Source organism: Cheilinus undulatus, linkage group 8, assembly GCF_018320785.1.
Source record: "Cheilinus undulatus linkage group 8, ASM1832078v1, whole genome shotgun sequence".
Classification (NCBI taxonomy): Eukaryota; Metazoa; Chordata; class Actinopteri; order Labriformes; family Labridae; genus Cheilinus; species Cheilinus undulatus.
The window spans coordinates 45,913,952-45,934,169 of NC_054872.1; the positions used below are offsets into that span (position 1 = coordinate 45,913,952).

The 20,218-nt window shown below is 38.1% G+C and overlaps 1 protein-coding gene across 1 annotated transcript in view; it reads right to left on the reverse strand.

Annotated features, from left to right (window-relative positions):
* Positions 1 to 20,218, reverse strand: part of dgkb (diacylglycerol kinase, beta) — a 119,774-nt gene that overhangs the window by 73,375 nt on the left and 26,181 nt on the right. Inside the window, exons 6-10 of the mRNA XM_041793564.1 lie at positions 19,709 to 19,856; positions 15,286 to 15,423; positions 4,705 to 4,754; positions 2,076 to 2,150; positions 1,622 to 1,741 (exon numbers count right to left, since the gene is read on the reverse strand). Of these exons, the coding sequence (XP_041649498.1) occupies positions 1,622 to 1,741; positions 2,076 to 2,150; positions 4,705 to 4,754; positions 15,286 to 15,423; positions 19,709 to 19,856 (531 nt within the window). The remainder of the gene's footprint in view (positions 1 to 1,621; positions 1,742 to 2,075; positions 2,151 to 4,704; positions 4,755 to 15,285; positions 15,424 to 19,708; positions 19,857 to 20,218) is intronic.

Below are 20,218 nucleotides of genomic sequence, written 5' to 3' on the forward strand. Positions count from 1 at the left end.
ATGATAATGTATATATTTATGTATATGTGTGTATGCATATATTGTTATTATTATTATTATGTTTTTTTTTTACAAGGAGAATTTGCTGTGTATGTGGCTTCAGATTTGGTTGATATTTTCTGGGATGTGCTGGGTTACTGTTTTTCCCTGTGGGGGTGGGGGGTAAAGGTACCTTTTTTAGTCGGTTAATTGTTTTTTTCTGAATCTGGTTATAAAAGTCAATACAAAATACAATGGAAAAAAAGGAAAAAAATAATGAAATATCCTTTTCCATGTTTCAAATGATCAAAAATACTTGTTTGCATGTTATATTAAGTGTCGGAAGTAACAAAACACAACCAGAAGTTTTTACTCATGTCACCTTTTTATCATTTATTTCCTCAGATGTCATGGTTCATCTGGTGTTGGATTAGCTGGTGACACTCCACTGAACCTTCTACTATGTCGCTTGTTTACCCATTCAATGAATTTATCAGTCTTCGGAGACATTAATGCTACTTGGGAAGAATTTGCTGGGCCACAAAGCATATTTACAGAGATGAATATAAGAAAAGAACATTTAAGTGTCTTTGCAGATGCCTAATTGAAAATAAAATAAAGGTAGTGGTTCATTAAATGTACTTTGTGGAACCACGAACACTTTCCAGGTAATGCAAATATATCTGAAAGAAAAACGTTTACATTGAAATTCACTGTTTCTCAAACAAAAATATGATAAATAGAAGGTTAATATTTGAGTCTCATGACATTTTTGTTGCATCAGTGTTTGTACATGTGAGTGCTGTCATCAGTCAACAGGTCAATTAAACAATCATTGGAGCACTGGCTGTGACAAAAGGCAGAGCAGAGACAAACAGGACTGTGTAGGAAGGATTGTGACTTCAGCAGGAATCAAAGTAAATTCAACTTAATGAGGTTGAGATGCCAGTCAAAGTTAAGTCAGCGACACTCTTGGCATACATTTAACCATTTTATTGCAAAATGGATATACAGTTTTACTAGGCAGACAAGGCTTTGCTCAAAAGATGCTCCCTGGACTAGCCAAGCAGCATGCTTTGAGTTTCCAGGGAATGCATAGCAAGGAACCTTCATATTCAAGTATCCAACTTGCATGGATCTTAATATGAGGGTGCAACAAGCTTTGTGCTATAAAGGAGGAGGTGGGGGGGGTGGGGGGGGGGGGGGGTAAGCTTTGCCAGCAGCAGCAGCAATGTGGTACATCTGGGATTTGTGAGAAGTACGTCATATTTAAATACACTGCTGTGTTGAGAGAAAGAGCTGTGATTGGCTGTGGGAGCTGGGAGACAACAATTAGGATCAGCCAGCTGCCAGCTGATCACTGCTGGTTGTATGATGTAGGATCTAAAGCTAGACTTAATTTCTTTGGTACATAGCTGCTTTGAAACAATCAGAAAATTGTGTCTTATTTCTCTGTATCACTGCTAGTTTGTTTCAAATGATGCGAGATGACAAATGTGTAACCATATACATCATCTAGCCCAGCTTCTCATCCTTCATGTCACCTTGTCAGTTGTGATGATTGGTCTGGTAACACCATGTAGTCAATTATGTCTGATGGTCAAGACATGGCACAAAAATGTGACCTTTTGATGGGACTTACGGTCTCAAGGCCCAGCAGGACCAGCAGAGGAATAGTGGTCATCCCACCCTGGATCCACTCCTCCAGAGACACCGTGCCATCATGATCATAGTCAATCTCTCTCATCATGTCCTGGAGGATCTACAATATGAAACAAAATGCAAATCATAACAGAAGAAGAGGTTGAAGATTTCAGTCATCCACTGTAATAAATAGTAGACATTCCAGGCTTCTTTTGACATTAAAAATGTTCTCCAGGATTTTAAAATCATATTTGAAAAATGCATTGATAATTTGCATTCCCTCTTCGTTGAAATTAGTTTTTAGGCCCACTTGCTGTAGAGATATGGTTTAAAATATGCCACAAATAAGCCCTTGTGTCTGGTGTTAAACCAAGAATTTTGCTTTACAGTATAATAGCCTTAAACCCCTGTTATTGCTGATTTCTGTGAACTGAATTAAAAGCGTTCCTTACTGGTTTCAGCTCGGTCACGTCCCATTCCAGGTACTCTGCCACATGCATCATCTGGGAGATAATGTGCTCGAGCTCCTGCAGTGAGACCAGAGACCGTTATTACAGGCACACAAACACTGTCTTTACCTTTCTGTATATTGCAGCCTTACAGCTGATGCCACTGACTGTCTGTGGTGTGAATAGAGTGATAAACAGTGAGTAATAGCTGGTTTGCTAGTGTTATTAGAGAGGCTCTGAGAGAAACAAAGGCACTGTGGGAAGAGATCTGTGACTGAGGTTTTAATTACAATGGTTGCTTTTTGGGGACAGAGGACTGTGACATTATTTTCTGGAGAGAGACAGAATCACTACGATGCACTGTGAACTTGTTTTATATGCTCCCAGTGCCTTTAGGATTGATTTTGGAGTACTTGCTCTTGTTTAAAGGGCACTGGGGGTAAAGGGACAGGCCTATATTACTTATTCTTTGGCTTTTTACTACCCCACAAGGCCTATTAGATCTTCCACAGCTGTTCCTCTAATACAAGGAGTAACACAACTAAAGAAACTAGCGTCGTTTCTTTAAAACTTGCAAGAAAAAATTTAGGTGTAAACTTTATTGGGCTAATACTTGATAATTCTGTCTGATAAAACTGGGAAATAACTTTGTCTTCATTCCTTCTTTGTTCCATTACAATGGAAAGACCCATAATGCACTCTGATTCTCAATATGCTAAATTCTTGATGTCATGTAAACCCATGCAGTCTGGGCATGGGGAGTGGAGACCGTGTCTGATACAAAACAAGTGTGACAGACATCAAGGCCTGCAGTGTGAACGTAGCCTTAAGCTACGTTCACACTGCAGGCCTTAATGCTCAAATCTGATCTTTCCTCAGATCAGATTTTTTTTGTTGCCTGTTCATGCTGCAGTCAACTCTAAACGATCAGATATGTATCTGATTTAGAACCACATTCGAAAGTGGCCTGATTCCGATTCGAAAAGGTCAGATTCAATGTGGCTTGTGCCGTTCATGCTATCAGAAAAAAATCTAATACAAGTCACATGTGAGCAAAAAAATCAGATTCAGGTCATTTTTAACTGCAGTGTGAACGTAGCCTAAATGATCCATTGGCTGGCTGATAGATTTGGCAAATTCTTCACAATGAACAGACACAGCATTCGACTGGCTGTTTACTTTCAATGAAGGCAGGACATCAGCTGGCAACAGACAGGGAGATAGAGTGCTTGGTGATTTTATGTCATTGTAGCGTTAGGGGGACAGGGTCATTCCCCTCGGTGGCCCCTGGGTTTTCAGTGTTTTCAGGTTTACAGCAACTATATACCAACATAATTAGTGTGTTAAGACACAGACACTGGATTTCACTTTACAGGATCTGCAAGTGTCAGTTGCATAATACTGATGTGTTATATTGTATGTATCATATTAAAATATTCTATTTTTTTTTAAATATATCTTATTTTGTCATATGATGTAATTTTAGATCAACTTTTTCTATCATGTTGTATCATATTGCACTGTATCCTCTCTGATTGCATCATAGTGTATTCCACTTTAAAACTTTGATTCAATATTTTACCATGGATGGACAAACATCTCAACATCTTTACTTCTCCACTGTGGTCCCTCAGAAGCCAGTGACTGACACCTATATTGAAATTTGGCTCAAGCAAACACTTTTTTATTATACAGTCATAAATAAAGAAGAAATGTATGAGGGACAAATGTGTGCTTTAAATTAGGGTTCAACTTTAATCAGAAATATTCATCTGTCCTCAAGAACTAAAACTCAATTGTGGTCTACAATACTGAGCACTGCTGACAGGGAAGTAATAACCAAAAATGCTTTAAGCTGGTCTCTCCACTTATTTAAGACCCTTTGATATAATGAATGAAACTTTTATTTTGGAACAATAGAAAATTTTGCAAAGGGATCAGAAAAACATATTTGAGGAACACCGTGAAAAGTGGAAATCATGGATTTCCCCAAGACATACTACTTATATTCAGAGCTTTTATTCTAAGGACAAACACCACCAAGGTTATTCTGTGTTTTTAGTTTTATTTTTATTCTTGGTCTTTAATTTTATTCTGGAATTTTATATATCAAGGATTCATAATGTATTTCCAACTTGTCATGTTTTCAGGCTCTGTAATGGGTCTACTAGGAGGATTATGATGTTGGAGTTACATTGCTGGCTTTATCTTTCATGGGTTCACCTGCTGATGCGGTTTTGTCTTATGTTCTTTGCTTGTGTTATGATGATGCTTTGTTTTATTTATGTTTCTGCTTATTGAGTGTTTCCGCTTATTGTCAAAGCACTTTGCAAACCTCTGTTTTTAAAGGTGCTATACAAATAACGTTATTATTATTACCTTCATTTACACATATGAATGATATATTTGATGGTAAAATATGTCTATAAGGGGTAGTAAATGAACATATATGTAGTAATACAAACTTAAACATGTGACTGATAAAAAATGTATAGTTACAGTTAAAAACAAGGAAAATACTTCCTAAACAATGAAAATATTTAAGCCTATTTGGGGTAAAATATGTCTTATTGTTGTGCTTTTGAAACTGAATTTGAGGAGAAGTAGTTCCTGGAACAGGAGAAATATTTACCGAGCTGTCCAGTGAGCCATTTCCATCTGTGTCATAGAGTCGAAACATAACTGTGGAGATAAAAACAAAATGTCAGGCAGCTACATTATCACCCTGCACACTCCACCCTCCTAAAGCTTTGAAGGGAACATTAAAAGCCGTTATTGGCATCAGCACTCTATCCAGCAAACCCCCCTTACCCTCCTTCTCCTCCCTTTGTGTTAATATGTCACAGTGTACTCCAGTGCATGCAAACACAAAGCAAAAACATAATCTTTGCATTGGTACGAATCTGAATGATGCAACTTGAAACCCAAACCCCATAATGCATCAGATCTGTGAATATATGAAGGCTGTGATTGGCTCGTCCTCTTTCGCCACTGTGAAAAATAAAGTCTGAATGTTGAAGAATCGTGACCGCAGAACAAAAACACGACCTGGCTGGAGCTAATTTCCATAGTAAAGGCTACACTTAAAGGTGCTCCAATCACCCCCACCCTTCATATGAGTGCAGGTGAGGGAGTGGGTGGTGAAATCATGAGGACGTCACACGGTGGCTCTTTGGCCCACTAACGAGGCGCTAATTGCCAGTTTCCTGTGTGGGTGTGATGTTTTGGAGCAAAGAGAGGGAGGAGGGAGTTATGGTGGTGTTTGGTAGAGGTTGATGAGGTTATAAGGAGGTGATTGCGGTGGCCCAAAGTTAGAAGTGGTAATAAAGTGAAAAAGATGATGAGTTTGTTGTTGAAGTAATTCTACTAATGTTTTTTTTACATGGTCTGAAATTCTGCTTTATAGATATATACAGTGCTTAACAAATTTATTAGATCACCTGTCATATTTGTCTCAGAGACCATCCAGCATCATGAAGTGCTTTAATGCGGACTCTTTCATTTTCAGTGAGCTCTCCACGTTTTACCGTTTTGAACAGGAATGAGGAATTTCAGACTGAATTCACCCAAATTTGAGCCAGCTCACCGGGCTTCTCTGAGAAGTTAGAAATTAATCAAGCATAACATTCATCCACTAAAACTAATTTTTCTCTTCAGGAATGCAAGTAAATAACTATAATTTGACATATTAATCAAGAAATATTAATGTACTTTACTATTTTTTCAGGTTTTTTTGGAAATCAGTAAATTTGAAAATTCATGGATAACAATAATAATTATATTTCAGCATTAAAATATCATTTTGGTTAAAGAGCTTCTACATATTGGTGTATTAACCATTGCTGAAACATAAAAAATGATTTTGGTAATTACCAATGCTGTTAATTTAGGACAGCTGTGGCATAAACCTTACTTTGGTTAGGGTTAGGGTGGTCTAATAAATTTGTTAAGCACTGTATATAAAGTCAAAGTTGCTGGTGGTTTTTGACTGTTTAATAAGAGGCATTCTCAAGCATAGAAAAACAAAGCCAATGCAAAAGTTCAAGAAAGTGCAATTCCTTGAGTAACCACTTGAGGCTGGCTCCAAAAGTCCTGGAAGTCACATATACATCAATTAAAAAAGGTCATTTTACTGCAGGTCAGTGATTTTGTCTACATGTGGTCAATGAAGACCACCCAACCCGAGCATACAGAGAACAATGATGAGGTAGGACTTCAGATTGGTAATGAACCCCATGGTATACAGAATCTAAAGATTTTAGGTACTGCATACAACATCACCATAATCAATCAGAAGTATAACAGCGGCAGAAACCTGCACATGAAAAACTAGGGAATGCACTATTATTATGCATACAGATAAATTATCGGCTGATATTGCATATATTTTACATATTTTTATTATCCCAACAATAAAATATTAACCGATAAAATCCACCAATAATAAAGGCATTTGTTCTCTTTCTCGCTAGGCTACACATTCCGAAACTTTAGGTGGCGCTGTGGTATGTGACCCGCTGTTAAGTACCAGAGAAGAAGAAGAAGCAGCCTCGATGCTGAGAGGCTAAGACACGGCATTACTCGTGGAGTTATTCAGTATTAACGGGGAGCATAACACGACAATGTTTGTAAAATTTGCCCTGCAAACATCTGGAAGAGTGGAAAAAAGTCCTCAAGTTTTAACACAAGGGATCTTATAAGTCACTTCAAAGTCATCATCCTAACAATAAGCAGCAGTAGCCACTAGCCTTAGCTGTTGGTGTTAGGACCAAGCCAAAGGCTAATACCAGGCAGAGTGTTAATTCAGCAGGCGTTAGAAACTGCAGAAAGTTTACCAAAGCCAAAAGGCGCAATGTTAATAATAACAAGATCAGTCTCACAGGCTCCTGATCCGCTGCTACTTTCATAGACATATCCTTGCCTGCTCTGTCTGATGTGGTTTCATTCAGTCTGATTGACATTAGGAACAGAAGTTTAACCACAGACCACGGTCTACTTCACATTTTTAACCAACTTCTGATATGACTTACGTCAGTTCATATTTCTAATCTTTATGTAAGACATAAACATAACATCTCTTTATTTCTGACTTAAGAAGTAAAAATAAACCAAAACCTCAAACATCTCCATTTGCTAAGCATGACAGCCTGTTATCATTTGGTTTTATGTCTGATTTGACATGTCTGCTGAATTCTTGTTTGGTTGATAGAAATGTCAGATTTAATACATTAATTTATTTCAATGGAAAAGGGGGAAGACATATATCAGGTGTTTGTGTATGTTGTACTTCGTTTGGTACACAAATGTTTAACTAAAAAAAAATAACAGATGATAAATACATAGAATAAACTTATTTTTTAAATAAACAATTGAAAAAAATTCGATGTTCTTATCGGTTATCGGTATCAGTAAAAAAAAAAAAAAAATACTTACAGTGCATCACTATGAAAAACAAGAGATTTTTTTTTTATTCTGAGAAAAAAAACAAAAAAAAAAACAGAGCTACCACCCACCCCCATGCTAGCTATAACCGTCCGCCATGCAAACATGCAGACGATCTTAGCCTCAGCCTCTCTAACACATGGTCATCACAGTCCAAACAGCATCCCTGCCTTCAACAGAGCTAGGCTATTTATGTGCACAAGCTCTGATGACAATGCTGTTTCGTCCTACCCTACTCCAGGGCCCCTATTGGCCCCTTACTGCCCACACAAACAAGACAACTGCCAATTCTTTGGTCCAATGTACGAAAAGACTTTCATCATGAAAACAAAAAGCACTGTATTACACCCTTCACTAAAAAACTTTTAGACTTTTACATAATTCATTCAGTTATTTACCCCCTTTCCTGATGAAGGTTCTTTCTCCTATTTTCACCAGTATCTTTATTTGTCTGCGTCACATTTCAATGAAGCTACTTTCAACTTACTGAAGGTAATCTTTACTTATATAGAGGGGTAGACAATTCTATAAATAGAATATGTTTTAGTTCATAATTTAGCCTTAGCCTTTAATTTTACACAGCCTTTTCTGGGTGATGTCATGTGCTGGACATGTCTGAAGTTTGTTTGAATAAAATGTTCACATGATCCTTACATGCTGTTAAAAAACAAGGCAGGAGAAAATGTCTGGAGTTGCAGGAGATTTTATCAGCCTCTCATAAAGTAAAGGGTTAAGACAATTTTTCTGGTTTGATTCACCTTTATGCTTTGTGAACAAAAATAATGAAAGACATTTAAAATAACTAACATATGGGGAAAGGCAAAAATGACAATCAGTACTGTGCAGCCAGAAATTGTTTGTGTGAGATGATCCATGTCTAAAGACAAACATCAGCATAGAAGCAGTTCTGATGATCAGAGCAGTTCTTACTGACCAGCAGAGGGAGCTCTCCACTTCTGAGAAAACAACAGCGTACATGAAGGCGACACAGAGCTCAACAGAACATCTATGTTAAATCCATGATGTACTCACACGCAGGCAGCATTAGCTGAATTATTTAGTCATCCCTTCATTTAATGAGTGTGGGCCTGATCAATAATTCAGCAGATGGATGAGAATTACAATGACACAAGAAAAAAACCCTCATGTCCAATTAAGCTGCCTAACCTTGTGAATAAATGATGTGAAAAATGCAATTAAGAGATGTGAGAAGATGTGTCAAGAAACTGTGAACACGAGGCAACAAACATGCCTTTGAAAAACTTCAGCAAAGATCATTTCTTATGAATTAAGATCAAGAAAATACAGAGAATAAAATCTTCAAAGGACTTAACTCAGTTGACAATAAATTAAAATACAAGCTTTATCTTTCAATAAAAACTGCTAGATGTGCTAGAAAAACAAAAAAATCAAAGAGGAAGTTTAATTCTAAAACAGAGCTAAAGACAGTTGCACACAGATAATAAGACAGAAATAAGAAGATATATCTGGATGGTCACTTAAAAAAATGACAACTTTTTATCAAAAAGGAACAATTATATCATAACACTGGTTCTCAGGTGATTGGTCAGGACCCAAAAGTGGGTCACATAGACATTTTCAGTGGGTCGTGGATATATGCCTGGAAAAATTATAGTATGGAAAAAAGTATAAAAGTTGAGGCAAAAAAAAAAAAAAAATCCTAAAAGTCTGTGATGTGTTTTTATTTTTAAGGAAATGTCCACATGTCTTTGTTCCAGTAAATCCATTTAAAGCCACATTTTTCACTAAAAACATTTGGTTATGATTGAAAAATAAAAGAAATTTGTGTTGTGATTCATCATTAAGGAGGTGGTAATGGGTCCTGACACAAAACCCTTTGAGAACCACTAGAATATCACATTCATACCGGCAACAGGTGTTTGTGGAGGACAGAGCATTTAAAATAACTTAAACGTTGACTGGTCACAAATTCTGTCACATTTATTATCAGAGCAACAGAACACCTAGTAGAGGAGTAAACTGCATAACACGGGCTTGCTGTTGAATTCTGACAGAACTACCTCTGTAGCTGCATCCACGCTGATTTCTTAACCTGCCCCCACTGTTTACAGGCTTATGATCGCTTTAACATGGCTGATAGTGAAAAAAAATCCTGAGCCTGAACTTTTTCCCAGGTGGGGGACATATACACAGGAAGGCCAATAGCGACAAAAGTACTGAATCTGACTGCAATATAGTAAAAGTTAATGGTCCCTAAATGACGTAACCGCCTAATTTGCATAATCAGCAGAATGCATTTAATTGTAATGGACGCTGCAGGAGAGAGGAAAAATGTCATGAGAGAGAGAAAAAAGTGAGTTAAAAGAACTTTAATATGTGTAGAACTACAAATGAAAGTGCTTCTGTTGATTCTTGTTTTTATAACGTCACAATTCCATCCCTCCTCCTTTATCTGGGCTTGGGAAAGGCAAAAATGACTCTAGAGATACTCTGGCAGAGTTACTTTAATTTTTAATTTTAGTTTATTATTCTATTTACTGTTCTATTTTTCTTAGAAAGTTAGTTTTCTTATGTTTGGTTTAGTTTTAAACCTTATGGTCCACTTAAAAGCCTACACCAAATCCCAGTGAAACATTAACATTTCTGACCATACCACTTATAATATGTTTATATATATATATTTATATATAAAGTCTTCATTAACAATTTTAAATTGACCAAAAAAAGACAACAGAAAAAACAGTCATGGGGCCTTCACAGCGTGGTTAATTTGCAGTGTGGACATGGAGGCGTGAGCATCTCCTGCTACGACTGCAGCTGAGGGGAACGCTGTGCAAGGATTGGGCTACCTGTGAGTGCTGTTGGACGGGGAGGGGCTGCACGCCAGCACCCACAGAGCAACAACGATGTGTGCTTTCATGTCAGGGTCTCCAAAAGTCTCCAGTAACACCAGAAAGAGTGGCTAGATTTGTCGCTAGTCGCTTTTTTGAAAAGAGTCGCTAGAGAGGTCTGAAAAGTCGACAAAGCCGCTAAGTTGGCAACGCCGGCAGGGATTCATCGGCGGTAGGTTCAATGAACGGCAGAGCAGGAAATCAACCTAAGCTTTGTCTTCTGCAAGACCCGCCTCCGCTGTACTTCTGATTGGCTAGTAAGCCTAGTGTGATCCCCGATGTACTTTTTTTTTTTTTAAGATTTATTTTTGGACCTTTTCATGTCTTTATTTGATAGAGGAAGGACAGTGAATAGACTTGGAAACAGGAGAGAGAGTGGGGAGAGACATGCGGTAAAGGGCCACAGGCCAGATTCGAACCCAGGCCGCCTGTGTACATGGGTAGCGCCTAAAACCACTCGACCATCTGCGCTCCCATCCCTGATGTACTTCTGATTGGCTAGTAAACCTAGTGTGGTTAATGGACAATGTCAGTTATCTTTATTGACTCAGGACTTGACGTCAGGCTGTCCCGCATAAACAAGCTCACAAAAGTAGTTTTTTTTCACAGCAGTCAAATGCTGCCACGCCGGAAATCCAGCAAGGTGCCGAAATACTATCACCCCTGCTTTAACTAAGCCTGTAGTTCCCACCTCCTTCTCCCCAATAATGCTGATTGGTCAGGTCATTTTCTGATCATAACAAGAATTTCAGCTTGAAGCTGTGCAAGACGGATCTATTTGATAACAGACACCGAATTAGCAAATTCATTGGTTTTGCAAGGTTCACAAAAAGCTTAAACAACTGCATTAACATCAAACAGTATGCAGACACAAACAAAACCATGTCTGTTACGTATGTTTTAGTCTTTTGTTGCACATTTGTTCAAATGTCTGCATTTTACAGTCCTTGCATTTGTTTTGGACATTTGCATGTGCTTTTTTAGTTTGCAGCATTCATCATTTTACTGCTCATTTATCCTAATGCATGTTGTTTGCCTGCTGCAGTTCCTCATTAGCCACCATAGCAAGTTTCTGTGGAACTTTCTAAAAGAAAGGAACAAGTTGGTAAAAAGACAGTAAGTCATAAATTGCATGTTGAACAATGAAAATATGGGTAACTTTCACAGCTCTGTTACATTCTCTTCACTTTAAATCTGGAACAAAAGCAATGCATGTTATCCGCCAGATTACAGTAATTACCTGAAAATGACAACATAATTCCTGCTATGATTAGCAATCATACTGTTCAACTTCTGACATAAAGCCCAGGATGGAAACAGTGGAGTATGCACAGAATACCTTGTCCAGTCTGGTTTGATTTAATCTGATTTCAAGAAATTGAATTTAGAGTCATTTTGGGTCAGCTTGGGTCAGACTTACAGAAAAAAGTAAATGATCTAACTGTATGTAAACAAACTAAAGTCTTGTTTCTTCCAGAGCCTGAAAAAGTCACAGTAATTGTGTGGCATGAACTTTAATTCTAATGCTTGTTTGTAGGATTAAAGAACAAAGAGGAATGGTGTTTAATGATGTTTAATTTATTTGTGTCCTTTCTAGTCACATGCTCTAGACGTGGAGCATTTGAGCTCCAAGCATCTCTTCATGTGATAAAGAAGGGTTTTGCAGGTGCTTTCAGAGATAATGATTCACATTAGCCGTTATTTGGACTCTGTAGCTGGACAAAACTCTTGTTTTTGTGTTTCACACAAGTGGATTCATTTATCTAATTTGTTTTGGAACATGACCATGCTTTGGAAGCAAAAAAGAAGAGGTCAGACTAATGAAAGATGGAGTGTAAAATTAGGAGGTCCCTGTTAATATTCAGTCAGAGATTTTTTGTGTTTGTTTTTTCATATCAGTAAAAACAGTTTTAATATTCAAATTTCAAAGTAGAGATGTCTCACTGAGCTGTAGTTAAAAATATGGGTTGAAGTCTGACTTATGTCAGCCGTTTGGTTACTGAAGGGGGCTTCTGAGTCCAATGTGGCTACCTTATTAAGAACACTGTCTCAAACTAACTACATAAGACTAGAATCAGACGTAGAGGTACAGCTGGGTGGGTCACACCGTCAAGAAGCTGTGTAATGGCTGGGCCTTAAAGTTCTGGGCCCACCCACTTGTGCAGTTCACCCCCTTTAAACAAATGAAGGTCAGTGTCAGATCATGCAGAACACAGTGGTCATACGTCCAGCTGTGATCGGATCCCAGCTCCCACTGCCAATCACAGCTCTTCCTCTCAACACAGTGGTCCATTTAAACATGATGTGCTTCTTGCTAACCCCTGCTTGGGGTTAGCTTGGGGCTGATGCACCATGCTGCTGCTGCTGACAAACCTCAACCCTCTCCACCCTAGCCTCCTCCTTTATAGCACAAAGCGCTGCACCCTCATATTCAGATTCATGCTACTATGGATCAATTGCTTTTGAACTAATTTTATTGTATTTAATGTGCATTGTCATAAATGTCTCTATCTATATATGGGTTTCTAGCTATGCGCTCCCTGGAAAGTCAAAGCATGCTGCTTGACTAAACCAGACAGATTCTTTTGAGCAAAGCCTTCTCTGCCAAGTAAAATTGTATATCTATTTTGCAATAAAATGGTTAAATGTATGACGTGAGTGTTCCTGACTGAACAAGGAGAAAACTGATTTTCCTTTCCTCAAATTTCAATGACTCATCATACGCAATGTAAAACCTAAACTGCAGTTTCTTCTTAAAGAAACCGATAAATAAGTTAGAGTTATGCAGCTATGATGAGGGAAGTCCTGGCTGATCAAATCAGGAAGTCTTCCCAGATTTCCCTGCAGTATTTGGTACCATGCCAGGTGTTTAATAACCACATTATACAGGAAACAGACTTGACCAAGCACGCGTGGGCCTGTAGAGGCATGCCTGAGGAGCTAAATGTGCTCCTTTCAGAAAATGCTTTGAATCTAGAAAAATAAACAATACAGATGTTTATTAAGTGGCACTGGAAGTGCTTTATAGTTGAAGTATTGTATTCATACTTCTCTGGTAAACTGAGTTTAAACAGGGCAGATGATCAAATCAAGTTTTGTCTCTTTTTTCCTCTCCTTCTGTGCACAATGGTGCATGTGCACTCTTTTCCTTCTCCTCTTGTAAGTTATTTAGGAAATAAAAATCAAAAACTATTATCAAACAGGATCTAGTAATGGGAGGTAGGGGTGTAATGGTACTTATTCATCCCAAACAATCATGGTTCTGGGCTCGTGGTTTGGTGCAAATAGTCCAACGAAGAATGCATCTGAATTTTTCCTACGGTCTGTGGTCTGAATGGAGAAAAACAGCAATAACAGATGACAGCAGTACCTGCCAGTCTAGGTGGCTGTAAGCTTGTAACTGTTACCTAAACACTTCTAAACAACCAACAAAGTAGAGGAAGAAGCAGCCCAAACAAAACACAAAAAGAACAAAAGTATGTTACTAGAGACAGAGACTTGCCCACTTCCTCTGCCTCTGATTTGACCTTGGATAAAAGACAAAGATGGTAAAAGCAGACTTTTACAGCTGTATTTGACTCCTTGAGAATGAACAGATCTGCACTGGAGCTGGTACAGCCTCTACGGGGTCCAACAACAATGACTTCTGTCTTACTTTTGTTAATCTTCAGAAAATTAAACACCAACTAGACTTTAATGTCTCTGAGACAGTCCAGGAGAGAGCCAAAGGGGTTGGAAGCTATGATTTGTCAGGGTCAATACAGCTGCGTATCATCAGCATTGAAATGAATGAATACAAATATTATTATTACAAAATGGGCACATATTACAGCTCCTTTTTTCATGATGAAAACTAAAGCAATACCATAGCTGTTTTTAAGTACCCTGGGGACACTGTGTCATTACCCAACCTTACTACTCAGACTTTCAAGCTAGTGTAAGTGGACTTGTGTGTGCATCATGTTATTGTATGTAAAAGAATAATCCATGTGGGACAGAGAGACAGAGCTACATGTGAAGGAGAAGGACTCAGCTTTCACCAGGGCAAATTTCAAACAACTTCTCAAGGATTTATGATCATTTTTCCTTCACTGATTTGCTCCACAGTGACTGCCACTGCCTGTGCTGAGAGTCAGGTCTAGAGTTATACCTGGAGTAACATTTCTTACTGACACTCCATAAAAACTGACAAAGCAATCTAAGAAAGGCTGGAGGCAGTGCTGAATGCACCTACGTTTGTGAGACGGTTTGTGAATAAGCTCAACACAGTACTCTGCTCTCTTTCTCTCATTAAAAGTCAGTGTAGATCGCTTATCAATGATCTCTCTCCCTCCTGATTATGAAAAGAAACAAGTTATAATCCATGCAGATCATAAGAGAGAAGATTTACAGAATAGAACTTAAACAAGTGTTATGAAAATAAATGAATAGGTCCCTGCAATCCACAATTTAGTGTACCTTAATGTATAATGTTGACTGAATACTTGTGTTTGTATAGCTGGCTAAAGAAGCAGATTTTAGTCTGATTCTGTTTTTTCTTGAAGCAAGAGAGTAAGAAGAAGCCCTTTAATAAGAATAGATTGGATTACCTTTGCAGCTTAAGGCTAATGTTGCTGTTTAAATATTGAAAGATCTGACACTAAGTGCTGCATAATGTGGCATTTTTCCACACTGAGAAGGAGAACTGATAAATAGTATTAGCTTTTCCCCCTGTAAACCTTTGTTTTCATCTTCCAGCTTAAGTCAGAAAAACTGCTCAACATCCACTGAGGATTAATCCTGTTTTTTAAATGTTTTTAATGCAACTCTATGACGGAGCATGGTGTATTATCAAACCCTGGCTGTCTGTTGGGTACAAGCACAGAAACCAAACACTCATGGTATTTGGCGACACTCACACTCCAGCTTGTCCTCAGGCCGCCCGCCCTCAAGCAGTGAGAGGTAACACACGATGTCCTTCAGCTGCACTGTATCCAGAGGTCTGGGCAGTGCGGGGTTCTTCAGAGGGGTCGAGTTGCTTTTGATCAGCTTCAGCCCTGCGGGGAGACGCAGAGGAAAGGTCAAAACATCCTCCACACCGCCTCTCATGTTAGCCCAACAACCTGCTGGGTCAGGATGCCTGACATGAGTCATACAGACAGATCGATCAGCGGTGGGTGGTGTCTAGCTCACTAAAAGCAAAATAAAAAAGGGTCTGGTTCAAACCTTAACATCTTCTACTGTATACATACAAGCAATTTTTATGGATAACAGTAATACTGTAGGACTTGTTTTTATATTAATGCCATTGTTCTGAAATTGTACAACAGGATGCAAATTCTTTATAGCATGAAATGTCCTTGTACTAACTCCAAAGACAATCAGTTACTATATAAGATCAGGGATATACTTGCTAAAGCATTATGGCTGCCACACATGCATCTGTTCATTGATGATATGCAGGCACGAGATGCCTTATGCACGTGTGGTTGGGGAGATGATGAGGAGGAAGAAGTGTGACAGTCTACACAGCAGCAAATGACAACAGGTTAGGTCCATGATTATTTTCATCTTTCAGATGTGGTATTGTCACTGCACAGAGAAAAACGTCTCTGTCAGACAAGCTGGTGGCGTATAAATAAACTTTTAAAAGTTGACATAAAAACCAGCAAAAACAATGAAATATGACTGGTGTTAAATATAAACTATAGATTAGTGAAATTTTGCAAAGCTTGCAAAATTAGAGCATTCACAGCATCCATTTTCCTCTGATCTTATGTTCAGAGTGGGAAAATCAAACAGCATTTAGGTATAATGATAAAAGGACTGGCGACTCTTTCTGTCGGTCTTTTCACCTATGGCAGTTTACCTGTAGACCGTCGGCTGTTTTTGGGCACTTAGGACCTCCACAGCACAACCATGGGTTCATGGCAACACTAAAACCTGCCCAGACGGTACCCTAGGTCGTGCTTACTTGCCACATCCACCCTTTAGTCCGCCCCAAAGGTGTAGACTTTGTTATTCCTTCAACAAATTACTTTCCCATGCCCCTGGTAATATGCAAGGACATCCTGAGCACGACCAGGATTGTGTTAATCCTCCTTTCGTCTGATGGTGCCCTCAGGCAGCTTACTCACCACATCTACTGCAGCCTTACTGCAGCTTCAGTTTTTGGCCCACATATGCTGAAAGTCCTGCACACTACTGTTTATGTCACATTTATGCACATTTCAAAGAATGATGTCAAAATACGCTAAAGGTAGCTATGAGTACAATTTATTCTCATTCATACAAGGCCTGTCAAATGAAGAACTTTTCAATTGCAATTAATTTTTTAAGTCTGAAAGCTATTCATGTTGACCAGTAGTGGTGTAACCGTACAGAAAAATTTCAGTTTGGTACGTTTTCGGTAAGGTAATTGAAACAAATAAATAAAATTCAATCTTAATTTTTCAATCAAATTGTATTAAAACAAATAGGCTGAATCAATTACATCTAAATTTTAAACAATGCTGCGACCTCCCTCCAAAAGTTCTTCAATGATTAAAAATATTAATAAATAAATAAATACATTTCTAAATAACTAGGTTATTTTTTATTGATATATTGACATATTTAGACCCATTCTTTAAACACTAAAATTTAGCTTTTAGGCTCATTGCCGCCACATGGATTGAAGTAAGAACTCCACTTTTTTTTAATACTCACTAAGACGTATTCGTCGTATTACTGCATGCACGATACCGTGACAGTACAGGACGAATACAAATACCGTTACACCCCTAGTAACCAGATTTTTACCACTCAATGGTGTTTTGTGCCCTCAACTTCGCCACGAAGGCATGTCCTAGCTTCCAGCTGCCTTTCAATCAGGTGCAATCAACTATGCTATGCTAGCTTGTTTGCTAGCTTCTATATTTAGCAGAAGTTTGTTAATATTGGCTACTTTAAAGCAAATCTGAGTAATGTCATAGATTAAAACAAACAAGTAAACAAAAAACAGCCCAGTTGAATCTCCTTAGCAAATAAAGAGAAACTTAAAGGGGTAGAAGAAATCAGCTAAGCTCTAAATATTAAGTTAGTAAGCATCCTAAAAGGCACCTATAGATGCCTACCTAATGAACAAGTTTTTCTCAATATAGAAGCTAGCACACAAGCTAGGATAGCATAGTTGTATGGGGAAGTGGCAAGCGCACTTGATATAATGGTGACTGGTGATCTGATGAGAGGTTAAGTTCATGACTTCCCGTGATAGGAAGGTGTTTGTGTTTTCCAGGTCGCAGGTGCCTTCCAGGCAAAATTAAGGGCACAAAACACCATTGAGCTTTTTTTACAAGCATGTTTAAATTCAATTATTTTTTCATTTTAAAGCAAAATGTTTCATTCTGTATTGGCAATGTGAACTAATTACAACCAGCGTCTTGATTTGGGGATCAAATGAACGCCAGAAGATGTGCTCTAGTAAGGTGACATTTAGATTTATCATTTAAGAGTAATGCAGTTCAACAATGCAGTCTGAACCCATGACTAAGAAGCAGGAGACACCTTGTAGTGCTTATTCTGTCAAAAACGTTTATTATTATGCATTAACAGATAGGCAGGAACGCATGTACAAAATGACTCACTGATGTCTACTGTGAATGGGATAGAATCTTCACATTTAAAAAGGTCATGTTCAGTTTCTTTCTCTTTTTCTCTTTCTTTGTACCATCTTCGGCAAAGGGTACTGCCTATTCAGATGACAACATACTTCATTTTTTGTAGAGAATAAGGAACATCTGGTAGATCAAAGGTTAGCCATGGTTGCCATGGTTTGCAATGCTTAGCATCAGCTTAAGCATGGCAAATAGAACTTGCTATGGACAGAAAAGGTTAAGAAAAGAGCTCATGCAAAGAGAAAACTACAGAAAATTTTGATGTCATAAGGCGCAGATTGCTTTTAATTTGTTAAGTTAGCTGCAAGGTGATTATAGTTAACTAAAACTAACTAAATAACTAAAACTAAAATGTAAAAAACATTGAAACTAAATAAAAACTAAGCTTTCAAAACAAATTAAAACTAACTAAAACTAAATTCTGCATTTAGAAAACTAACTAAAATCAAATCTCCTTAGTTTTAGTCTTTGACGCTTGCATAATGGCTGACATGTATGCCCAAGACTGGAGAGAGTAAAATCTCCTGATTTGATAAGAGAATAATTCTTACAATGGTAATTTTTGGTCTTAAGTTGTATACAAACATCAAAATTGAATAAACGAAATGCAAAGTGATGAGCCCTTTAGGGTCTCACCCCTGACAAGTATCCAATATTGCAGAAAAAACTAAAACTAACACTAAAACTAATAAAAACTGAACTAAAATGAAGCATTTTTACAAAATAAAAACTAAACTAAACTAACAAACCAGCAAGAGACACTAATCAAATCTAAACTGAAACGTAAAACAAAAGGTGAAAACAAAATAAAAATAAAAACTTATGAAAAACTCCAAACTATCATAACCTTGATTAGCTGTCTGTGATTTTTTTTGTCTAGAGAACAAGAGATTCAAAGGAGCGGCAGTGTCCTTATTTCCCATCACTGTGGAAGCAGGGAGACACTTTAGAGCCACTCTGTGGTAACCTGAATGTGCCAAAAATGACAAAACAGCATGTGATCTAAGGATTAAGAACTATTGATGCATCACTTTTGTACCTTAATCAAATCACGATTAACACGTTAACGATGACAGCCCAAGAGTTACTCAAAAATGGGTACCTTGCACTTAAACTGCCATGGTCTCAAAATAGGCATCGATATCATTTGACTTTACTATTATAACAAAGTGTAAAATTCTGGTAGTGGAACAACACTTATCACAGATATGACTGCCAGAGTGAAGAAAATATGAATCAACCAACACTACTCCGATGTGTTATGCGAGCCATTTAAATCTCTGTAGCCCATTACAACACAAGGATGAGATGTTAGTATAAATGTTGTAAACAAACAAAAGCACTGCCAAGACAATTGGCAGCCTCTACACTACAATTTACATTTTATGCCACCGGGGTGGACTTGGCAGGAAATCTGTTTTTATCAGACGCATTAAACAGAAACAGAAATGAGGATACTTTTACACAGCAAAGAGAAATTTGGGGAGAAAAAGCTCATCTTAAAATTCTGCAGGAGCAAGCAACCAAAAAAAAAAGGGAAAGCAATTTGTTTCAGAGGAAGTGACAAATTGCTGCACACAACAAAGGGTGGGGTGGTTTCTTACCCGATCAGTAGCGACAAAGCAGAAAACAAGCTGTGTTTACAACTAGAGGGGGTTGTTAGGGTAAAGATTTCCTCTACACTCACCAGACACTCTGGGTTTGTCAGATGACGATGGACTTGGTTTGGGTCCCTTGTTGCTAAACGACATGAAGAGGTGCTGACAGAACTCCTCAGGGAGTTCGCTCTCCAGGAACGTCTGCATGAACACCTTGAAGCCCTCAAAGTCGATCTCCTAAAAACAGAAATCATAACAGGAGGAAGTGTTAAAGTTTGAAACAGTGAGCTGCAGTTGTCGCCTCCACAGCCTCAAGGGACTATAGATGCTATTATTGAGAGGACAATATTGGTATGTTTTCTTTTGGAGGAAAATCTGTGAATATATCAAAATATTGCAGGGTTCACGTTTCTGATTTCTGCACTCGGAAAGGTGCCCAAAGTGCTGTTTTGGCTGTAGGCGGTGAATATTTGTTTCAGAGAGGTTTTGTGTGTTTGGCAGCTTTTGTTTTCACATTCAGAATCATGCATTTGTTTCTGCTTCAATACCATCTTCCCTGTACTTCCTGAAATGTAGCATTACATCTCTGTCCATCCTTG